Source organism: Gekko japonicus, unplaced genomic scaffold, assembly GCF_001447785.1.
Source record: "Gekko japonicus isolate JY-2015 unplaced genomic scaffold, Gekko_japonicus_V1.1 scaffold291, whole genome shotgun sequence".
In the NCBI taxonomy this organism is placed as follows: domain Eukaryota; kingdom Metazoa; phylum Chordata; class Lepidosauria; order Squamata; family Gekkonidae; genus Gekko; species Gekko japonicus.
In genome coordinates, this window is record NW_015175978.1 from 382,738 (window position 1) to 405,513 (window position 22,776).

Here is a 22,776-nt window from a genome sequence, read left to right on the forward strand (position 1 = left end):
AAGAGGAGAGAAGAAGAAGAGATTGGATTGATACCTTGCCCTTCATTACCGGAAGGAGTCTCAGAGTGGCTTACAATCTCCTTCCCCTTCCCCTCCCCACAACAGACACCCTGTGAGGTAGGCGGGGCTGAGAGAGCTCTTTCAAGGAGTGCTCCTGAGAGAACAGCTCTGAGAAAACTTGTGACTGACCCAAGGTCACGCCAGCAGCTCCTAACCACTCCACCAAACTCTGTGCGGTTTGGGGCTTGCGGCCTGTGGATGAGTCGGCCAGATCTGAAGAATGCCTTTTCTGGGGCTCAGGCATCAAGCGCGTTGCCTGGATCCTGACTCCATCTGAAGGAAGATTTAGCATCCCCTGGAAGTAGATCTCTTTTTCAGCAGTGGAAGTCAGTTCACGAGTGTCCTTCCACTGTGATTGTAAGGAAATTGTTTCCGTTCTGCTAAGCAGTCCAGGTGGAGAATGGGCTCAGTACCAGCAGGAGGTCCTAAGTTTATTTTATTTATTTTGTTTATTAAATTAGATTTACTAGGCCGCCCTTCCCTACAGGTAGGGCTCAGGGCGGCTTACAACAGGGGTAGTATACCCCCCCCCAAAAGGTTCTAAATTAAAAACAAGATTAAAACCACCTAAACCAAGAACAGTAGATAAAAAGAACAAAGGACATCTACAAGATGGCGGAAGAAAAAAGTTTAGCCCCCCAGCCTACCTGCGGGGAGGGGTTACAAGGGATGGGGAGATATAGGAGAGTGCCATATGTAATATTTCCCCCCGTCGCTGTCCTCAGCCAAAGGCCCGGCGGAACATCTCTGCCTTGCAAGCCCTGCGGAGAGGTAGTGACTCCCGCAGGGCACGGATGTCTTCCAGCAGAGAGTTCCACCAGGCAGGGACCACTTCGGTCCTGCTCATCGACAGAATCTTCGATTGCCAGAGAATCTGGCCGGCCAGTGCCTGTCAGAGCGGCCAACGGAGAGCTTGACAGACCCAAGGGACTGACTTTGGATCAGGCAGCTCCTTCTGTTAGGTTCCTGGGCCCCTGGGAGTAACCCCCTGCATAGTCATTGGCTCTGGGTTCCCAGGAGTCTTTCACGTTGCTTTGTTTGGTTTCAGAGACCCTACAGAGAGCCAGTTTGGTGTAGTGGTAAAGTGCACTGACTCTAATCTGGGAGAACCGGGTTTGATTCCCCACTCCTCCACTTGCAGCTGCTGGATGACCTTGGGCAAGCCATAATTCTGACAAGAGCTGTCCTTGAAAGGGCAGTTCTCAGTCAGAGCTCTCTCAGCCCCATGTACCTCACAGGGTGTCTGAAAGGCGGGGTATAAATCCAATCTCCTCCTCATCCTCCTTCTTCCTCTTCTTCTTCCTTTTCGGGGAAGGGAAGGGAAAGGAGTTTGTAAGCCGCTCTGAGACACCTTTGGGTAGTGAAGGGCGGGGTATAAATCCAATCTCCTCTTCCATCTTCTTCCTCTTCTTCTTCTTCGGAGAAGGGAAGGGAAAAGAGTTTGTAAGCCGCTCTGAGACTCCGAGTGAAGGGCGGGGTATAAATCCAATCTCCTCCTCTTCTCCTTCTCATTCTATTAATGGGCCTGGTCTGAAAAGTGGTTTGGGTTAAACCACTTCCCATTTAGCCTTGGCACCTGTTGTTCCCCCCCCCTCCCCCCGCACTGCCTTGTCCTGTCCGTGGCACTGTTCATGACCCTTTTCCGATGCCCTGCTGTTTTGGGTACTACATGGGCACTGGAAAGGAAAAAAAATGGGGAGGGGTGATTCTGTTATGGGCATGGGTCGATCTTACCTGCTATTGCTGTTTTATTGTTTTTATTGTTGTGTTGTTTTTATTGTTTGCTGATTTTATTGTTGTTATTCTTCTATTTTTTTTATCATTTGCTGATTTTATGTTGTGAGCCACCCTGAGCCCATTGTTGGGGTAGGGCTAGGTTTAAATTAAACAAACAAACAATAAATAAATAAATAAATAGCATGAGAGTAAGGGTGACCCAGCGTGCAGCACGCCAGGTGGTCTAAACCAGCTAACCTTCTCCGGCAGGAAAGCAACATCAAATGGGCCTCCCGTTGGGACACCTACCTCACCATGAGTGACGTGCAGATCCATTGGTTCTCCATCATCAACTCCGTGGTGGTCGTCTTCTTCCTTTCTGGTGAGAGAGATGCAGGGGGGAGAGAGTCGGAGGGGAGGCGGGCTGGGAGTGCGTGAGTGGATGGGGGAGACGATGGAGTTCTTCTGGTGTAGTGGTTAAGTGCGCGGACTCTAATCTGGGAGAGCCGGGTCTAATTCCCCACTCCTCCACTTGCACCTGCTGGATGACCTTGGGCAAGGCGTAGTTCTGATAAGAGCTGTCCTTGAAAAAGAGCCGTTTCTGTCAAGAGCTCTCTCAGCCTCACCTACCTCACAGGGTGTCTGTTGTGGGGAGGGGAAGGGAAAGGAGATTGGAAGCCGCTCTGAGACTCCTTCGGGTAGTGAAGGGCCGGGGGATAAATCCAATCTCTTCTCTTCAGAGTGGCTTACAATCTCCTTTCCCTTCCCCTCCCTGCAGCAGGACACCCTGTGAGGTAGGTGGGGCTGAGAGAGCTCTCTTGAGAACTGCTCCTGAGAGAACAGCTCTGAGAGAAGGTCACACCAGCAGCCAGTTTGGTGTAGTGGTTAAGTGCGCAGACTCTAATCTGGGAGAACCGGGGTTGATCCCCCACTCCTCCACGTGCACCTGCTGTATGACCTTCAGCAAGCCATAGTTCTGGTAAGAGCTGTTCTTGAAAAAAGAGCCATTTCTGTCAGAGCTCTCTCAGCCCCACCTACCTCACAGGGTGTCTGTTGTGGGGAGGGGGAGGGAGAGGAGTTTGTAAGCCGCTTGGAGACTCCTTCGGGTAGTGAAGGGCGGGGGATAAATCCAATATAAAGCCTCCTCCTCAGATCCTAGACTCCCCGTGTGGTTTTGCTCAGTCTCTTTACGAGCAGTCACATTGGGTCAGATCAGTGAGGGCCCATCTAGACTAGGATTTTGCTTTGCACAGCGGTCGGCCAAGTGCCCCAGAAGGCCTACGAACACAGCACAGAGCCAAAGCCTTTCCTTGTAGTTGGGCCTGCTATAAACCATTGGGGGGGGGGGCTGCGTACCTGCAGAAGAGAGTCCATGTGTGCCTCAAAAAGGGTAAATTCCCAAGAGGCGTGTTTAGAGCACCCCCTAGAGGACAGTGAAAGCAGTGGTGGCCAAAGGAGTCTAGTGTAGAAATACTAGGAAGTGTACGAGAAGTGAAACCGGAATCTCAGGGCACCTTAAGAAAAGAAGAGATTGGATTTATGCCCCGCTCTTCACTACCCGAAGGAGTCTCAGAGCGGCTTACAATCTCCTTTCCCTTCCCCTCCGCACAACAGACACCCTGTGAGGTGGGTGGGGCTGAGAGAGCTCTCTCGAGATCTGCCCTTGAGAGAACAGCTCTGAAAGAACTTATGACTGACCAGTGTTCCCTCTAAGCTGAGCTGGTGTGAGCTAGCTCACAGTTTTTTAGCCTCCAGCTCACACATTTTCGTCTTAGTTCAGGAAGGAGCAAACTAATTTATGCAGTAGCCAAATGGCTGGCTCACAACTTCAGTGCCAGTAGGTCACAAAGTAGAATTTTTTATCAGAAGACTCCACAGCATAGAAGGAGCATTGTGACTGACCCAAGCTCACACCGGCAGCTGCATGTGGAGGAGCGAGGAATCAAACCCGGTTCTCTCAGATTAGAGTCTGCCCTCCTAATCACTACACCAAACTGGCCCTCTTAAAGGCTAACGGGCTGGTCCAGTGGCCCTGTGAATGCATGCAGTTGGGAAACTTTGTCCCAGGATCCCTTGCCTTTGGAGACGGCCAGATTACATGCCTGGCAGATCTCGGAAGCGAAGCAGGGTCAAGAGCTCTCTCAGCCCCACCTACCTCACAAGGTGTCTGTTGTGGGGAGGGGAAGGGAAAGGGGTTTGTAAGCCGCTCTGAGACACCTTTGGGTAGTGAAGGGCGGGGTATAAATCCAATCTCCTCCTCCTCCTCCTCCTTATGAGACCAAGGAGGATAGGTTAGAAGCCCCATGCTCATTCTGGGTTTTGTGTATGTCAGGTATTCTCAGCATGATCATCATCCGGACCCTCCGGAAGGATATTGCCAACTATAACAAGGAGGATGACATTGTAAGTATTCAGCATGTGTTGTGGGGGGGGGGGGGGGGGTAGTTTCTGACAGCATTTTCAAAGTCTCCTTTCGGAAGAGGTAGACGAGAAGAGGCAGCCTCATCATACAATGGGGAGGGGTGGAGGTCAGGAATCAGAGTTCCCATCTTTCATGAGCCTCTCGGCAGACCTGGTATTACCATAGAGCCAAAATCCAGTAGCACCTTAAAGACTGACAACATTTGTGGCAGGTCAGGAGCTTTCGTGAGTCACTGTGAGCAAGCGGGCAAAGCGCAAAAACCGTTAGCTTTCCCAGCCGAGTTAATTGCAGCTGGGAACGACAACAAGGTCAAGCCAGAGATAGCGCACTGGACAGGGAAGAACTGAGAACGAAGAGGAGGTGCCCCCCCTCCACATTCCAGATCTATGACATGGCTACCAGACACATAGTTGCATCTCTGGAATAAAGTAATTTAATGATATTTGGATGCCGTCTGATTTCCTTTCACATGGGATCTGCCTCCTTTTATACTAAGTTTCATAGGCTCCCTTGTAATTCAAAGTGAGCCTGAGTGCTGAAAGGTTAACACCAGTGAGGCCTGTGCTCCCGTTTCACCAAATAACATAGAATCATAGACTCATAGAGTTGGAAGGGGAACTCCAGGGCCATCTAGTCCAACCCCCTGCACAATGCAGGAAATTCACACATACCTTCCCCTCCACACCCCCAGTGACCTGTGCTCCCCACCCAGAAGATGGGGGGGGGGGCCTCCAGGATCCCTGGCCAAATTGGCTTGGAGAAAACCTGCTTTCTGACCCCAAAGTGGCAACAGAGCCAGAAGAACGAAGGACATCTTTGAGGGGGCAGTTTTCTGAGGCTGTCGTGAAATGTGAGGGTGTATCTTTAAGAGGGAAGGGAGAACCTAGAAAGAAGACAAGCCCTGAGAACAAACGTTTCTCTTACCATTAGTTGTAGATTTTCCGGGATGTGTGGCCGTGGTCTTGGCATCATAGAACCTGACGTTTCTCCAGTAGCTGTGAACTAGCATCCTCAGAGGTATAACACAGTAAGAGGGAGGACTCTCTGTGTCAAGGTGAGAAGAAAAATGGTAGGCAGGTAATTTATATCTACTCTGGAAGGTGGGGTAGGGCTGATATGCAAAAGAACCTCCTCAGGAAAGCTCCTCCATTAGTATGTTTCACAGCCTGGGGAACTCCTACAAGATAATGACTCAGCCCCACCTCACCTTCCTGAGTAGATATAAATTACCCGCCTACTATTTTTCTTCTTCTCACCCTGACACAGAGAGTCCTCCCTCTTTCTGTGTTATACACCTCTGAGGATGCCAGTCACAGCTGCTGGCGAAACATCCGGTCCTACAATGCCAAGACCACGGCCAGAAGATCTACCACAACTGACGAACTCCGGCCGTGAAATCCTTCGACCACGTATTGTTTCTCTTGCCCCTCACCCCCTCTGCAAGCCCAGTTCCCTTCCAGGATTCAGTTTTTCAGTCTTGGCTTCTGTTGGGTTCTCCTGCAGGAAGATACCATGGAGGAGTCCGGCTGGAAGCTGGTGCACGGTGACGTCTTCAGGCCCCCTCAGTATCCCATGATCCTCAGCTCTCTGTTGGGCTCTGGGATCCAGCTGTTCTGCATGATCCTGATTGTGATCTGTAAGTTAGGCCGGGGGGGGGTGTTGAACGTGGGAGGGGGGGCACCTTCTTTTTTAAAAAAATTATATTTATTAGGTTTTCAGACACAAAAGACAGGCAAAAAAGAGACATTATCTTTTCCTCACCAAAATATTTCTACATAACCGAACTAATACAGATTAATTGTCTTCTTATCCTGATATTATAAATCATCATGGACTTCCAACCAAAAAAAAAGCAACAACTTTCAATTAATCTACGTTAAATAATTTTTCAAATTATATCATTTTCATTAAGCACTTTGGAATTACATTCTAATGTTTCTGTTCCCTCAATCTACTAGATAATAAAAAGAACCTATTTAACAAGCACCTTTAACCAATAAAGTAATTCCAAGCCCTTCAAAACATTTTAGTTCTAAACAATACCTATTTTCTTTCAATAGTCACCCAATATCTTCCTATCCTCACATAATTTCTACACCTAATTTCTGCTCCAATTTTTTAAAATGAATTTATTACTTATTTACGTTGCTACTTTCTAGCTTCTGCCTTCTAATGATATAGGTAAGGGTAAAGGTTTCCCTTGCTCGAAAGCCAGTCGAGTCCGACTCTAGGGTTGCGGTGCTCATCTCCGTTTCAAAGCTGAAGAGCCAGCACTGTCCAAAGACGTTTCCATGGTCATGTGCCCGGCATGACTAAACACCAAGGCGCACGGAATGCTGTTACCTTCCCACCGAAGTGGTACCTATTTATCTACTTGCAATTCCTTGCTTTCGAACTGCTAGGTTGGCAGGAGCTGGGACTAGAGACGGGAGCTCACTCCGTCATGCGGCACACTCGGGTCTCGAACTGCTGAACTACTGACCTTCCACAGCCTGCAGTTCAGCGTCTTAACCACTTGAGCCACCGCAGCTCCTTCATATATAATATACCCTTCACCAATTCACGTGTTTAACCTTTATCTGGTTATCTTCTCTGAAAACCATGCTAGTTAACTTCACCAACACAAAAATAGTTTTCTACTTATATCTTTTTAATCACAACTCATACTTTAGTTGTCTCATTTTTAGTTTCAGAAAACCTTCTTAACTACTAAATCCTTGTTTCTTATTTTATAGTCTTTACACGTATTTTTTTGGAAGGGGGGCACCTTCTGTGGGATGGATGGTCGTGCCTCTCCTTGGGAAACTGGGCTGGGTGGCTTTTTGCCTCTCCGTGGCTCTGTGGCAGCATCTTGGGAGGGCAAAGCTCTGTTAGCTGCAGAGGCGCCCCGGGGTGTGCTGCCTGTGCCACATGTTCTGTGGCTTGCCGGCCATTTGCAATGCAGACGGCACAGCCCTGACGAAAGCTCAACAGACAGACTCCCGGTTCCCTCAGTAAAACATAAATGGGGACTTCCAGCTTCTGGATTGGGTGGCAGCTGCACAAGACCCATAAGAACGTCAGAAGAGCCCTGCTGGATCAGACCAGACAAAAGGGCACGGAGGCTGAAGCTTTCATAAGAAGATATGCCCTCTTGGATCAGAGCAGAGGTCCATCTAGTCCAACATTCTGTCTCACACAGGGGCCAGCCAGGTCCTCTGGAGGGCCAGCAACAGGGCAGAGAGGCTGAGGCCTTCCCCTGGTAAGAACTGCAGAATAGCCCTGCAGGATCAGACCAGTGAGGGTCCATCTAGTCCAACATTCTGTCTCACACAGGGGCCAGCCAGGTCCTCTGGAGGGCCAGCAACAGGGCAGAGAGGCTGAGGCCTTCCCCTGGTAAGAACTGCAGAATAGCCCTGCAGGATCAGACCAGTGAGGGTCCATCTAGTCCAACATTCTGTCTCACACAGGGGCCAGCCAGGTCCTCTGGAGGGCCAGCAACAGGGCAGAGAGGCTGAGGCCTTCATAAGAACATCAGAAGAGCCCTGCTGGATCAGACCAGACAAAAGGGCACGGAGGCTGAAGCCTTCATAAGAAGATATGCCCTCTTGGATCAGAGCAGAGGTCCATCTAGTCCAACATTCTGTCTCACACAGGGGCCAGCCAGTTCCTCTGGAGGGCCAGCAACAGGGCAGAGAGGCTGAGGCCTTCCCCTGGTAAGAACTGCAGAATAGCCCTGCAGGATCAGACCAGTGAGGGTCCATCCAGTCCAGCATCCCGTCTCACACAGTGGCCCACCAGGAAGTACAATAATAGGCATATATGCTGAGTCCTTCCCCTGCTGTTACCTCCTGGCTCCGGGACTCAGAGGTTGACTGCCTGTGAAGGTGGAGGTTCCTTTTAGTCACCCTGGCCAGTAGCCACGGGTGGTCCTATCCTCTGTAAATTTGACTTAATCCCCTTTTAAACCTGCACCCCTGCCAAATGACTCACAGAGCTAATCATCCATTGATTCTACGATTCCGCCCACGTGGGTGGCACTCCGCAGCCCCTGCTTCCGTTTCAATCTTCCGACCCTCCCCTGCTTTGCCTTGCAGTTGTGGCCATGCTGGGGATGCTGTCTCCGTCCAGCCGCGGCGCCCTGATGACCACGGCCTGTTTCCTCTTCATGTTCATGGGGTAGGTGTGTCCTCCGGCTTGTGCCCGTCGTGCCTGTTCCAGACCAGTGGGTAGGAGATCTAACCTCTTGCCTTCCGTTCTCACCCCCACCCTAGGGCTTTCGGCGGCTTTTCCGCTGGCAGATTGTATCGGACCCTGAAAGGCCATCGGTGGAAGAAAGGGGCTTTCTGTGTAAGTGACCCTGCTGCCTGCAGATGGGGCCGTGGCGCCCAGAAGGGCATTGGGGGCCAAGGAGAGAGGGCGAGGTGGGGTCCTGATCAGAGCCAAACTGTGTGGAGTCTGCGGTCCCATCGGCGTGACGGTCGCTTTGGTGTTGAACTTGATAAAGGGGAGTGGCGTGAATGCAAGAAGGATTCTTGGTGTGATTCTGGGGGGGAGGGGTTGTGCTGGATACCAGGAGATCTCTTGGCCTGTGTCTGCAGTTCTGTACTCTGCTTTGCTCTGGCCCGGATGGCCCAGGCTAGCCTGAGCAAGTCAGATCTAGGAAGCTAGGCGGGGTCGGCCCAGTTAGTACTTGGATAGGAGACCACCAAGGAAGTCCAGGGTTGCTACGCAGGGGCAGGCAATAATGGTCTCCATATATCTTTTGCCCTGACCTGGATGGCCCAGGGTAGCCCCATCTCATCGGATCTCGGAAGTTAAGCAGGGTCGGCCCTGGTTAGTACTCAAATGGGAGACCTCCAAGGAAGTCCAGGGTTGCTACTAGAGATGTGAAGGCCTGGGGAAAAAACCAGAAAAATCCGCAAAAAACCAGAAAAATCCGGGGGGGGGGGGTAGATTTCTTCCGTTTTTTTTCTGAAGCCTTTTTGGTTTTTCCCCAAAAAATTGGAAAAATTAAAAAAAAAGGAAAGAAATTGATTATGGAACATTTTATTTCAACGTGATGAATAAAATATTTTAAGACAAGGTGTTCAAATATTTTTCAGATCATTTCTAAAAAATATGTATGGTATCGGGTTGATCTAATTTCTGTGCACTGAGGACAAGCAAGTCCTGGGTTACCAACTGAACTCTCCAATGCAAGAACAAGATGCATTTCTTCCTTTAGGAGGTGCTATTGTCAGAAGGAAAGAAAAAGGTTTCAGTCTTGTTTTTGCGTGTGAGTGGGTATTCTGTTTCTAATAATAGTTTGGCTACACTATATTTTTAATATGCTAGTTATGATGATTTAATGCCAAGTAAAAATCTCCATAGTCATATTTTATGTTCCTAAAGTAACAGAATGACTTTCAATCTGGAAAAGAAAAAAGAAGTGCTAATGTCGCATTTTTTTCAATTTTTCCAAAAATTTCTGTTCCCCCCCCCCAAAAAAAAAACAACGGGGGGAAAACAGGTTTTTTCCCGAGCTTCAAAATTTCCGGAATTTTTACATCTCTCGCATGAATGCAAGACGGATTCCTGGTGTTATTCGGGGTGGGGTGGGGGGTTGTGTTGTGCTGGATACCAGGAGATCACTTGGCCGGTGTCTGCAGTTCTGTACTCTGCATTGCTCTGGCCCGGATGGCCCAGGCTAACCTGAGCGAGTCAGATCTAGGAAGCTAGGCGGGGTGGGCCCAGTCAGTACTTGGATAGGAGACCACCAAGGAAGTCCAGGGTTGCTACGCAGAGGCAGGTAATAATGGTCTCCATATATCTTTTGCCCTGACCTAGAGGGCCCAGGGTAGCCCCATCTCATCGGATCTCGGAAGCTAAGCAGGGTCGTCCCTGGTTAGTCCTTGGATGGGAGACCGCCCAGGGTTGCCGCGCAGAGGCAGGGCATGGCAAAACCACCTCTGCACATCTGCCCTGACGTGGATAGCCCGGGCTGACCCATTTTTGTCACATCTTGGAAGCTAAGCAGGGTCGTCCCTGGTTAGTCCTTGGATGGGAGACCGCCCAGGGTTGCCGCGCAGAGGCAGGGCATGGCAAAACCACCTCTGCACATCTGCCCTGACGTGGATGGCCCAGGCTGGCCCATTCTTGTCATATCTTGGAAGCGAAGCGGGGGTCACCCGTGGTTAGTATTTGGATGGGAGAGGAAATGAAGGGTCGCCGTGCAGAGGCAGGCGATGGCAACCTACCTCTGTTCATCTCGTGCCTTGAAAACCTCATGAGGGGTTCCCATAAGTCAGCTGAGACTTGGCAGCACTTTGCACCACGACCACGCTGTTATTTTTTAAAAATGTGCCGTTTAAGAAACATGAGGAAGATCTTACTGACAGTGAGAGCGGTTTCTCAGTGGAGCCGGCTTCCTCGGGAGGTGGTGGGCTCTCCTTCTTGGGAGATTTTCAAGCAGAGGCTCGATGGCCCCATCTGACAGCCGTGCTGATTCCGTGAACTTGGGCAGATCACGAGAGGGAGGGCAGGAAGGGTTACCTCGGTGCTCAGTCCTCGTGGCCCTTTCATACGCGCCCAGGGAAATGCTGATTGCCATGTTGGGGTCAGGAAGCAGTTTTTCTCCAGGCCGGTTTGGCCAGGGATCCTGGCGGTTTTTCGTCATCTTCTGGGCATGGAGTAGGGGTCACTGTGTGTGTGTGTGGGGGGGAGGTATTTGTGAATTTCCTGCAGAGTGCAGAGGGTTGGACTAGATGACCTTGGAGGTCCCTTCCGACTCTCTGGTTCTGTTCTGTGATTCTAAGAAACAAATTCTGCCATCTGGGCAAACGACCTGAGCAGTTTTGCCCCATTGCTTGGTTTATCTTCCTAGTTCTGGGGAGGGATACACTGAAGCCCGGTTCTTCCCCCCAAGTGCTCGCAAGGCCTCTCTCTCTCTCTGGCTTCTGAGAGTTTGCTGTGTTCCGCGGGCCCACACTTTCCCCTTGGTCCACGCCGCATCAAAAATTGCCGGCAGCCCTTCAGGAATTTCCCAGCCCGGAGCTGTGGCGACCGCAGAGCAGCTGACAGGCCCCTGGTGAAGATGGGGGGGGGGGGGGGGCCCTGATTTTAGCAAAGCTGACGATTCCACCTCAGCAGTGGGAAGGCGTTATAACACCCGTTCGAACGGAGTGTGTCTCTTGAGCTCCAGGCACGATCTGACCCAGTTCAGTCTGAGCTAGAATCACCTCCCTCTCTCCCTCCCTCTCTCCCGTTATGCCCATCCGCCCTCTTCTGAACATCACTGACCCCTTCTTTTGTCTCCTAGTCAGCCTGGAGAAGAGTTCTAGTGAACTCTGAGGCATCTCTCTTTTGTTGTGCCCAGAGATGTAAAATTTCCGGAAATTTTGAAGCTTGGGGGGAAAAACAGGTTTTTTTCCGGGGGGGACGGAAATTTTCGGAAAAATTGGAAAAAATGCTACATTAGCACTTCTTTTTTTCTTTTCCATATTGAAAGCCATTCTGTTACTTTAGGAACATAAAATATGACTATGGACATTTTTACTTGGCATGAAATCATCACAACTAGCATATTAAAAATAGAGTGTATCCAGACAATGATTGCAAACAGAATACCCACCCATGTGCAAAAACAAAACAAACCTTTTTCCTTTCTTGTGACAATAGCACCTCCAAAAGGAAGAAATGCATCTTGTTCTTGCATTGGAGAGTTCAGTTTGTAACCTAGGACTTGCTTGTCCTCAGTGCACAGAAATTAGATCAATCCAATACCATACATATCTTTTAGAAATTATTTGGAAAATATTTGAACACCTTGTCCTAACTATTTTATTCATCATGTTAAAATAAAACGTTCCATAATCAATTGTCTTTCTTCTCTTTTTTCAATTTTTCGGGAAAAAACCAAAAAGGCTTCAGAAAAAAAACTGGGGAAAAAAACCCTTCCCCCCCCCCCTGAATTTTCCCGGGTTTTTTCCCGGGCCTTCACATCTCTAGTTGTGCCTCTTGAGGGGTCCGTCGTTCCTGTGGTTCATGGGCCAGGGGCGTGTTGAGGTGAGATTCTCGGGCGCCAGGCACACCGCAGGGTCCCTTCGGCCTTGCCTGGTCCCCTGGCCCTGAGCTGCCTCCCTGTGCCGGGTAACGGCTTCAGTCCTGTGTGTCCCTCCTCTCTTGCAGACGGCCACTCTGTACCCGGGAGTCATCTTTGGGATCTGCTTCATCCTGAACTGCTTCATCTGGGGCAAACACTCCTCAGGAGCGGTGCGTATCGTCCTCTCACTGCCTCGGCCTGCTCCGTGCAAAGCCGTCATACTCGGGCTTCTGTTCTCCAGTCTCTTTGTGGTTTATCTTTCAGCCTGTGTGCAAGTTGGAAGACTGTGAGGAATCCTTCGGGGTGGGAGGGCATATATTGTGGGGAAACACCCCCCCCCCAGCATAAATGTAAAGCCTCAGGGGCAACTGGCTGGTTTCTGAGAGCCAGCATGGTGTAATGGTTAGGATCAGGGGTCATTTCCTGCAGGAGCGCACAGGAGCAGAGCTCCGGCAATAAAGAGCCCGGGGGGCGGGCACATGCAACAAGCCCAACCCCCTGCTCCCAGCAGCCCTCAGTCAGAGCAAGAAGCAGCCAGGTAAGCTGCAGATAAGGTTTATTCAGGTACAAGCTCTCCCTCCTCTGCGAGGACAGATCTGCACGCGCCCCCCCCCCCAATAGCTAGCTATCCCAAACAGTCCAGTGGAGCCTGAGCGGTGGGTGTTGCCTTCTGACACACTTCCGGTGATGTCAGGGGGTGTGGCATATGCAAATAAGTTATGCTAATGAGCTGCACCGCTTTTTCTACGAAATGACCCCTGGTTAGGACCAGTGTTCCCTCTAAGCTGAGTTAGTGTGAGCTAGCTCACAGTTCTTTAGCCTCCGGCTCACACATTTCTGTCTTCGCTCAGGAAAGGATGGCTCCAGAGCAAACTGATTTTACGCAGTAGCCAAATCGCCCGCTTGCAACTTTTAATGGCGGGAGCTCACAGTGTAGAATCTTTGCTCACAGGACTCCACAGCTCAGAGAGAGCATTGGTTGTTGTGAAAGGTAAAAGCGGAAGGAGCAGATCTCGGTAGCTAAGTAGGGTCAAGCCCTGGTTAGTACTTGGGATGGGAGACCCCCAAGGCAGCCCAGGGTTGCTACGCAGAGGCAGGCGAGGGCAAGCCGCCTGTGCTCATCTCTTGCCTTGAAAACCATACAGGGTCGCCGTGAGTCATCTGAGGCCTGATTAAATAAACACTTTATTGAGTCTTATAATTTTCCATAAAGCATTCACAGTTTTTACACATATAAAACAAGTATAGATACTGAATAACTGGTTACCAGAATAATAGGTGCATCACAGTAATATTATTTGATAAACTCAGAAAACCACAAAACCCAACAATAGAAAATTCGAACCTGAAAACTTACATTAACATTGCGCTAATATTAGATATAGCCCATTTTTCACAAATCATTTTCTCTGCTTCTACCTTCTCCAAGAAAGGAAACCATTTATCTAAAGGATTAAGAATTAACCTTGTCATAACTTCCCTAACAAAAAAAAACCTGAAAACTTTTCTAGGGTAAAATAATCCCACACTTTCCTTATCCATTGGTCAGTTGTTGGAGGGTTCTCATTTTTCCAATGCTGAGCAATTGTTGCTTTAGCTGCAGTCGAAGGGGCTATGATTAGGTCTTTGCAATCTCTGGGAATCCGACCCTCTTCTCACAGATTTAATAAAATTATAGCTGGATCCATAGGAACAATTACTCCTGTAAATTTTATCTGAGGCCTGATGACATGTCCCACCCACCCCACATTAAAGGCCGGATGGCCCCAGCTTGCCCGAGCTTGTCAGGCCTCGGAAGCTTAGCAGGGTCGGCCCTGGCCAGTCCTGAGATGGGCGACCATCAGGCAGTGGTGGGGCCGCGACACAGAGGCCAGCGACGGCAAGGCCACTTCTGTTATTCTCTTGCCTTCAGCATCATTGTGGGATCTCCCAAAAGCTGGCCGCAGACTGGCCGCACTTTACACGCCCAACACACACTCACACTCAGTGGGTTAGAGGCCACAGAGCTCTTCCCCTCGCCGCTGTGTTTCTGCGCTTTTTGCAGTGGGGCTCTAAGCTGAGTGAGTGCGAGCCAGCTCACAGTTTTTCAGCCTCCGGCTCACACATTTCCTGTCTCCGCTCAGAAAGGAGGGGGGTATGGCAGAGGAGATGCTGGGTGGGACATGTGGGGCGGGGGTGTGTGTGTGCTCCAGTGGGTGACCCAAGCGGCCTCCCCGCGCAGCGTGGCCTTGACGTTTGGCGGCCGGGCGTCCTGAGATCCGGGCTGTCCTTGCAGGTCCCGTTCCCCACCATGGTGGCCCTGCTGTGCATGTGGTTCGGCATCTCCTTGCCCCTCGTCTACCTGGGCTACTACTTCGGGTTCCGCAAGCAGCCCTACGACAACCCCGTCCGGACCAATCAGATCCCGAGGCAGATCCCGGAGCAGAGGTGGTACATGAACAGATTCGTCGGGTGAGTGACTGGCCGGGGAAGCATGCCCGGGCTTGGGTGGCCTTCGGCGGGCGATGGGCAGACCACCGCAGAAAGGGCTGGTGTGCCCCTTCCGCCCTGCCCTCCGTACGTTTCTGCCGGCTCTGTCCGCTGCCGGAGGAGGCTCGGGGTGCTCTTGGCGTGTTCCTCTAGTAAACTGGCGTGACGGATTGCACAGAAAAGCAGGCTTTTAAAAAAAATGCTGCTGTTGTCAGGGAGTCGGGGAGCTCATGAGTTAACCTGGAGAGAACAGACATTTGGGAGTCAGTGTTTTCTGACAGGCAGTAGTCAGGAAAGCACTTCTACAGAGGGAAGAAGACAGACCCCCATTGTCTCAGATATATATATTAAAATTGCTCTGAGGGAGGACTTTGTCTGTATAAGGTGGTTTTGTAGCTTTTCTGAGACTCTAAAGGATACTGGAGAAGGATTTGGCAGAAGGTTTGGGTAGTTAGAGAGAACTCCCAGGCAAACCAAATAGGAAAAAAGGAGCTATTGCTTCTTAGGGACAAGGAGAATAACTTCCTGCCAGTGGAAGGGGTTGGGAAGAGAAGGCCGGTCTCTGATAAAGGGGAGACGCTTAGACACCTCAGGAGTTAGTGAAAAAGCTGGAATATGTAGAGGAAAACCTAGAACTCTGAAGGAAGAAATCGTGAAACTTTAAGCAAATGCTGTCCTTCAGCAGAAACATTAATAAGAACTGTGTTAGTGGTGAAATATACAAAACAAAGCACCTCTCAAAGAAAGAACTAGAAAACCTTGAACGAAAACCACAAATACACTCTCTTGAATGTTCTAAGAGTTCAACTCTGTATATATTAGAACGTTTTTACCTCAGCAGTCGCAAAACCTTGGATACCCCTATTATACATATGTTCCCTGCCTGGTTTTGTTTTTTTTTTAATTTAAATTTTTTATTTTACACAGTAAAAAGAACAAAATATAGTGATAACAGATATAAACAGTAGAATTAGATAAGGTAATAATGAATGTAGAAACGCTGTTCAGAAAAGTTTACACGCAGTGAAAAACTTCATAGTATTTTTGAGGAATCTTGAATTTAGCGGAGTCAACGTTAAATATAAATTCTAGAAAAGGAAACCATTTCAAGAGAAGGTTCGATTCCTTGTTAGACAAATTAGCACTAGCAACAACATCAGATATTTTATCCATTGCATAATATTTCCATAACTTTAAACGCCATGATTATAATAACAGTTTATTTGGAGACTTCCAACTACCAGCAATGACAACCTTTGCAGCCGTCAATAAAGCTGAGATGAGTTCTTTGTCCAAGTTTAGGTATATCCGTGTCATTCCAATAATCTAAGAGAATAAGGTCAGGCTGCATAGGAAGCAAGCAACCAGTAATATCTTTTATCGCTAAAATTATTTTGGACCAGAATTGTTGGACATGAATACACGACCACCAACCGTGAAAATAGGGTTGCCAAATATGTTTTGGCCAGGAGCGGGGGGCTCCCGGCCGGCGTCTGAAACGCGCACGCGCGTCACCCGGAAGTGACGTCGCGCGCTGGGGGCGGGGCCACGCCATTTGAGGGGAAAACTCTGTTTCCCCCTCAAATGGCGTGGCCCCGCCCCCAGCGTGCGACGTCACTTCCGGTTGACGCACACGCGGGGGTGGGGTTCCCCCGGGCCCCGATTCCGCGGGAGCAGAAAGCGGGGCTCGAAAGTGGGGGGAAATCCGCCCCCCGGGGGCATTTGGCAGCCCTACGTGAAAAAAACATACCTCGTTCACCACATGACCTCCAACATAAAGGGGAATTAAAGTTGGAAATTTTATGAAACTTGGTAGGTGTAAGATACCATCTGGTATCTTACACCTGGAGCTGGATATTCAAAGAATGGGATCTGAGGGAGGGTTTTTGAAAGTTAATTTGCCTCAAGTGCCATTTCACGAGGGTTTAAAAAAAACAGGACAGCCTTTCCCTCAAGTTCCCGGACTGGGCCTAAAGCCTAAACCGATATCTAAACAAAACATGGGACAGTTTCAAGTTTATATCAATAGAAAAGATACAGACGCTACTGTAGGGCAACTCAGTCACTGAGGGGAACTGACGTTGTGGCGGGCAAAATCTGCCAGACAGTTGGGGGAGATACGGGGGTACATCATAACTTAGCTTGCCTTTTCTCTCTCCACTTCCCAGGATTCTCATGGCCGGGATTCTGCCTTTCGGGGCCATGTTCATCGAGCTCTTCTTCATCTTCAGCGTAAGCATCAGTCTCGCCTTTTTCCTCCAGGGAGCCAACGGGGCAGTACCGAGAACAGGGGGGGGGGTTCCCCGACTGTTTTGAGCCTGTGGGCTCCTTGGGGATTCTGAGACAGAGTGGTGGGCAAAGCTACAAAATGGCCGCCGCAGAACGGGCACCACAGGAGCCGGAGCCAGCCACAAAATGGCTGCCACAGCTTGCCGTATGGAACAGAGGTCCGTGAGTGGCTATTAGCCACAAGATAAAGACAGAACACTCTGTCTGCGGCAGTGATGCTCTGTGTTTTTCAGTGCTTGGGGGGCAAGAGTAGGAGGGCTTCTGGAGTTCTGGCCCTGTTGGTGGACCTCCTGAAGGCACCTGGGTTTTGGCCACTGTGTGACACAGAGTGTTGGACTGGATGGGCCACTGGCCTGATCCAACATGGCTTATGTCCAGGGCAGTGATGCTCTGTATTCTTGGTGCTTGGGGGGGGGGGCTCCTGAGGGCCCCTGACACAGAGTGCTGGACCGGATGGGCCCCTGGCCTGATTTAGAATGGCTTCTCTTGTGTTTTTATGTGTGGGGCAGTGATGCTCTGTCTTCTTGGTGCTCAGGGGGCCACAGTGGGAGGGCTTCTGGAGTTCTGGCCCTGTTGGTGGACCTCCTGAAGGCACCTGGGTTTTGGCCACTGTGTGACACAGAGTGTTGGACTGGATGGGCCATTGGCCTGATCGAACATGGCTTCTCTTACATTCTTATGTCTGGGGCAGGGATGCTCTGTCTTCTTGGTGCTCGGGGGGCCACAGTGGGAGGGCTTCTGGAGTTCTGGCCCTGTTGGTGGACCTCCTGAAGGCACCTGGGTTTTGGCCACTGTGTGACACAGAGTGTTGGACTGGATGGGCCATTGGCCTGATCCAACATGGCTTCTCTTACATTCTTATGTCTGGGGCAGGGATGCTCTGTCTTCTTGGTGCTTGGGGGGCCACAGTGGGAGGGCTTCTGGAGTTCTGGCCCTAGTTGGTAAACCTCCTGAGGGCCCCTCGGTTTTGGCCACTGTGTGACACAGAGTGTTGGACCAGATGGCTCCCTGGCCTGACCCAGCATGGCTTCTCTGATGTTCTTGCGAGTGTTTTAACAGTCTGCACAGCCGGTCAAACCTACAGCAGCTCCATGCTTCCAGGGGACCTGCCGGCGTGGCAGCATCCCTTCTTACTCATGGTAGAGCAACCATCGCCTTGTCTCTTGGCAAAGCTCCCACCATTCAGTTGGGGCGAGTCTCTGACTTGGGCAAGGGACAGATCCACTGGCAAAGCAAACTGGTTTGTGTGTGTGTGGGGGGGAATCAAGAAAGAGCCCCTTGTATACACACACAAACAGTTCCTTGAATGGCATTTCATAGAAGTAAAACATAATATATCTAAGAAGCAAAATTCAATTTCTGGATAAGATACGGTTTCCATTAAAAGTACCCTGCATTGAGCATTTACAGACCGCCTGGCAATACCGGATGCTGTAGGCACCCTGTATACTATACTGGAGGGTTCTTATCCCTGGTTATCCTTCAAGGAGTTCAGAGTGTTGTTTTTTCCTATGCCTCTTACAGTAGGTTGGGCTGGCTTGACAACCATGTGAGAATTTGAAAGTGTAGCAAGACGTTGGAAATCTAAAAGAATACCATCTATAGGAGAACTCAAAAATATGGTGATGGGAATAGCTGAAATGGACAAGTTAAATACAACGCTACAAAATAAACCAGAGGAACTTTTTTGGGACAGATGGAAATTATTTTATGACTTGGCTGAAGATGAAAAAGATAAATTAAAACTGAATTATGCTAGTGCGGTATAAAAGTTGTAAAATGTGGAAGACGTAATGGATATTATAAGTTGTAACTGAGTGTGAAAGAGATATGATGTTTAATTCTGTTATAGTGGAAAATGAAAATAAATTTTCAAAAAAAAAAAAAAGAGAATTTGAAAGTGGGCGCAAAAGCATTCCGTATACTCTTTGCACATTGTCTCTGCACTGGAAACCAGTGCAGCTGGCACAGCGCTGGATGAATATGTGCAAGCCCGCGATGTTCCCGTTAGGACGCGCACACTGCCGCATTCTGGATCAGCTGGAGCTTCCGGGTCAGTCTCCAGGGCAGGCCAGCGTAGAGTGAGTGACAGTAGTCTAGCCTTGCAGGGCAAAAGCCCCACCTGTCTTCACCCCATCTTCAGATACACTCAGTGGGCATCAGGAACGATCTCAAAAGGTGCCATGGCGCCCACGGGCATCCCGTTGCACCAGTTGCAAAGCCTCCATCTGTTGGGACCGTTCGCAGCTTTGCTTGCCAGAACATTGGGTTAGAATTTGCAGAAGTTCTGGAGCGTGGAGGTGAAAACCTTGCCCAGTTCTCTCTGGGTGGGTTCTAGATCAAATGAAGCCTGAACTTCCCCGGGAAGATAAAGTGACTAAATTGAGGCTATCGTACTTGGGCCACCTTATGACAGGGGGGACCAAACCTGGCTCAGCATAAGAGCCACGTAGAATAAATGTCAGATGTTTGAGAGCCGCAAAACATGGCCAAATATTACACATGTGTTTTAATTGGAAAATATGCACATTTGCTTTTTTAAAAAATTAACATTAAATGAGACGGCCAAAGATAAAAACAAAAGGGGTAAAAACAGATCTTGCTAATGATATTTATTTTTCCTATGATATTTATTTGTTTGCTAATGATGTTTGTTGGTCTGAGAGAGAGAGAAAGAGAGAAGTGGGAAGAAAGAATGAAAGAGGTGGAAAGAAGAGAGAGAGAGAGAGAGAGAGAAACAAAGAAAGCACATAGATGGGAGGGAGGGAAAGTATGCCTCCCCTTCACTTCACGGGAGCCGCACAATATGCGTGAAAGAGCCGCATGTTGCTCCTGAGCAGTGTTCCCTCTAAGCTGAGTTAGTGTGAGCTAGCTCACGGTTTTTTTAGCCTCTGGCTCACCCATTTTTTTAAAAAAAAATTATTGGATTTCCAATCAAGTTTACATACACATGAATTACAAATTTACATAGACATCATCTCAATAATAATAAAATATACAGTTCCAACTATAATGGATCACCACATAGGTCATATGTATCTTATACAACTATGAATCCTAACAATCATTTGGCACATTATTAATTATTTCACCATAAATATAATAAATCTATAATATCGGGGATTTCTTTCTGTTGCGTCAAATACTGTAATATGGGAGAGCACGTCACAGAAAAATCAGATCGTGTTCTTTGAGAGTTGGAATCATTAACACTCTCTGTGATTCTTGCCATTACGTACATATTTGGTCTCTGTTTACTTTCCCACTGTAGAGCAACAGCATTTTTAGCCGCTGCTAAAAGAATGGCAATTTGCTGTTTCGTACTCTCTACTGGTATAGCTATATTCCATTGATGTCAAAGAAGATGTTCTACAGTCTTTTGCAATTTTATACCAGATATTTGCTCTATGGTTAAGATTATCTCTTCCCAAAAGGGTATCAAAATAGGCCATTCCAGCCAGCAATGCGTATATGTTCCCAGGCTACCACACTGTTTCCAACACCCATTTTCATCTTAGCTCAGGAAGGATGGTTCAGAAGCAAACTGATTTATATCGTAGCCCAATCGCTGGCTCACCACTTTAATGGCCAGTCGCTCACAAAGTTGGATTTTTGCTCACAAGACTCCACGGCTTAGAGGGAGCCTTGCTCCCGAGCCGCAGTTTGGCCACCCCTGCGTTATGAGAACAGTCCCTGGAAAAGGCAGGATGCCAGGAAACGTGGGAGGCATCCGGAAAAGAGGAAGACCCAACGTGAGATTGATTGACTCAGTCCAGGAAGCCGCAAAGGCCATTGGCTTGCCAGACTTGAGCGAGGCTGTGAATGACGGGGCGTTCTGGAGGTCATCGATTCATAGGGTCGCCAGAAGCTCGAGGGCCGTCAACACAAACAAGGAAGAGAAAAGTCTCAGAGGGCAGCTGTGTCACTCTGCAGAGGAACAGCCGAATACAACTCCAGTAGCTCCTTATAGACCAACAAGATTTTTGGGGATACCAGTTTTCGGGCGTCAAAGCTTGCTCCGTCAGGTAGCTGTCCGAAGAAGGGAGCCTTGACTCTTGAAAGCCTCTACCCTGAAGACCTCGCTGGGCTCTAAGGAGCTCCTGGACTTGAATCCAGATACGAGTTTGTCACACGTGTTTGCCCTTTTTGGTGAGCCAGTCTGGTGTCGTGGTTAAGTGCGCGGACTCTCATCTGAAAGAGCCGGGTTTGATTCCCCACTCCTCCACATGCAGCTGCTGATGTGACCTTGGGCAAGCCATTCTTCTGTCAGAGCTGTTCTCTCAAGGGCAGTTCTGGAAAGAGCTCTCTCAGCCCCACCTGCCTCATTGGGTGTCTGTTGTGGGGAGGGGAAGGGAAAGGAGTCTGTAAGCCACTCCGAGACACCTTCGGGTAGTGAAGGACAGGGTATGAATCCAATCTCCCTCCTCCTCCTCCTCCTCTTCTTTTATGCCCCTGTTTTCTAAGCCTTCTTCTCTGTTTTTGTGTTTCTGGCCCAGGCCATCTGGGAGAACCAGTTCTACTACCTCTTCGGGTTCCTCTTCCTGGTGTTCATCATCCTCGTGGTCTCCTGTTCCCAGATCAGCATCGTCATGGTGTACTTCCAGCTGTGTGCTGAAGTAAGAGGCGGAGGGACGGGAGGAGGGGAATTGGGCTCCTGGTTTGCAGCAGGAATTGGGACTGTGGCTGAGTTCTGCGAGGAGCCCAGATGCCACCAGACGTGCGATGATGGCCCACCGCAGAGCACAACCAGGTCCACGGAGAGTGACTTTGGTCGGCAAACAGCCTTTATCTTAGGCCAGGGTTTCCAAGCTTTTTGAGCTTGCAGGCACCTTTGGAATTATTTGTGTGTGTGTATATATCTATATCTATGCAGGGGTCATTTCATAGAAAAGGAGGTGCAGGAGCTCATTAGCATAACTCATTAGCATAACTCATTGGCATATGCCACACCCCCTGACATCACCAGGAGTGTGTCAGAAGGCAACACCCACCGCTCAGGCTCCACTGCACTGTTTTGGATTGCTAGCTATTGGGGGGGGGAGAGAGACATGCAGATCTGCCCTAGCAGAGGAGGGAGAGCTTGTACCTGAATAAAACTTGATCTTAAAGGTGCCACTGGACTGTTTTGGACCCGGGGGGGGGGGTCTGCAGTTTACCTGGCTGCTTCTTGCTCTGACTGAGGGCTGCTGGGAGCAGGGGGTGGGGCTGCCGGAGCTCCGCTCCTGTGCACTCCTGCAGGATATGACCCCTGAATCTAGGAAAGTTGTGTTGAATGCATGACTCAGCTGCTGGGTTGCTTTTGCCAAGCTGTTAATTCTTAGAATGCAATGTTGTAACCCGCCCCTGAGCCCGTTTACAGGATGGGTGGGATATAAATGCGAAAAATAAATAAAATAAACAGTGTTACACCAGTCTAAGCTCATTGAAATCAATGGGCTTAGGACTAGAATAACCTGTTTTGGGATTGCGCTGTTAAGACTCCTGAGGGAAAGAGACATGCCTAAAAAGGCTATTTTAATGATAGAAAACAAGATTCCCTCGCTTGATCACATGAAGCTGCCTTAAACTGAATCCGTTCGTTGGTCCGCCAAGGTTAGTATTGTCTGGGATCAGGGGGTGGGGCTTGTTGCATGTGCCCGCCCCCTGGGCTCTTTATTGCCGGAGCTCCGCTCCTGTGCGCTCTTGCAGGAAATGACCCCTGTATGTATGTATGTATAATTGTATATATAGTCAAAGAGAGATTTACGGAAAGAAGCTA

General features: G+C 49.3%; 1 protein-coding gene across 2 annotated transcripts in view; it reads left to right on the forward strand.

The window, feature by feature from the left end:
• TM9SF4 (transmembrane 9 superfamily protein member 4) overlaps positions 1-22,776 on the forward strand; it is a 52,385-nt gene that overhangs the window by 26,863 nt on the left and 2,746 nt on the right. For both annotated transcript variants that reach the window (XM_015426177.1, XM_015426178.1), the window contains exons 8-16: positions 2,047-2,158; positions 4,109-4,179; positions 5,702-5,834; positions 8,275-8,356; positions 8,452-8,527; positions 12,347-12,430; positions 14,536-14,711; positions 16,898-16,961; positions 21,515-21,634. In XM_015426177.1, coding sequence (XP_015281663.1) covers positions 2,047-2,158; positions 4,109-4,179; positions 5,702-5,834; positions 8,275-8,356; positions 8,452-8,527; positions 12,347-12,430; positions 14,536-14,711; positions 16,898-16,961; positions 21,515-21,634 — 918 coding nt within the window. The remainder of the gene's footprint in view (positions 1-2,046; positions 2,159-4,108; positions 4,180-5,701; positions 5,835-8,274; positions 8,357-8,451; positions 8,528-12,346; positions 12,431-14,535; positions 14,712-16,897; positions 16,962-21,514; positions 21,635-22,776) is intronic.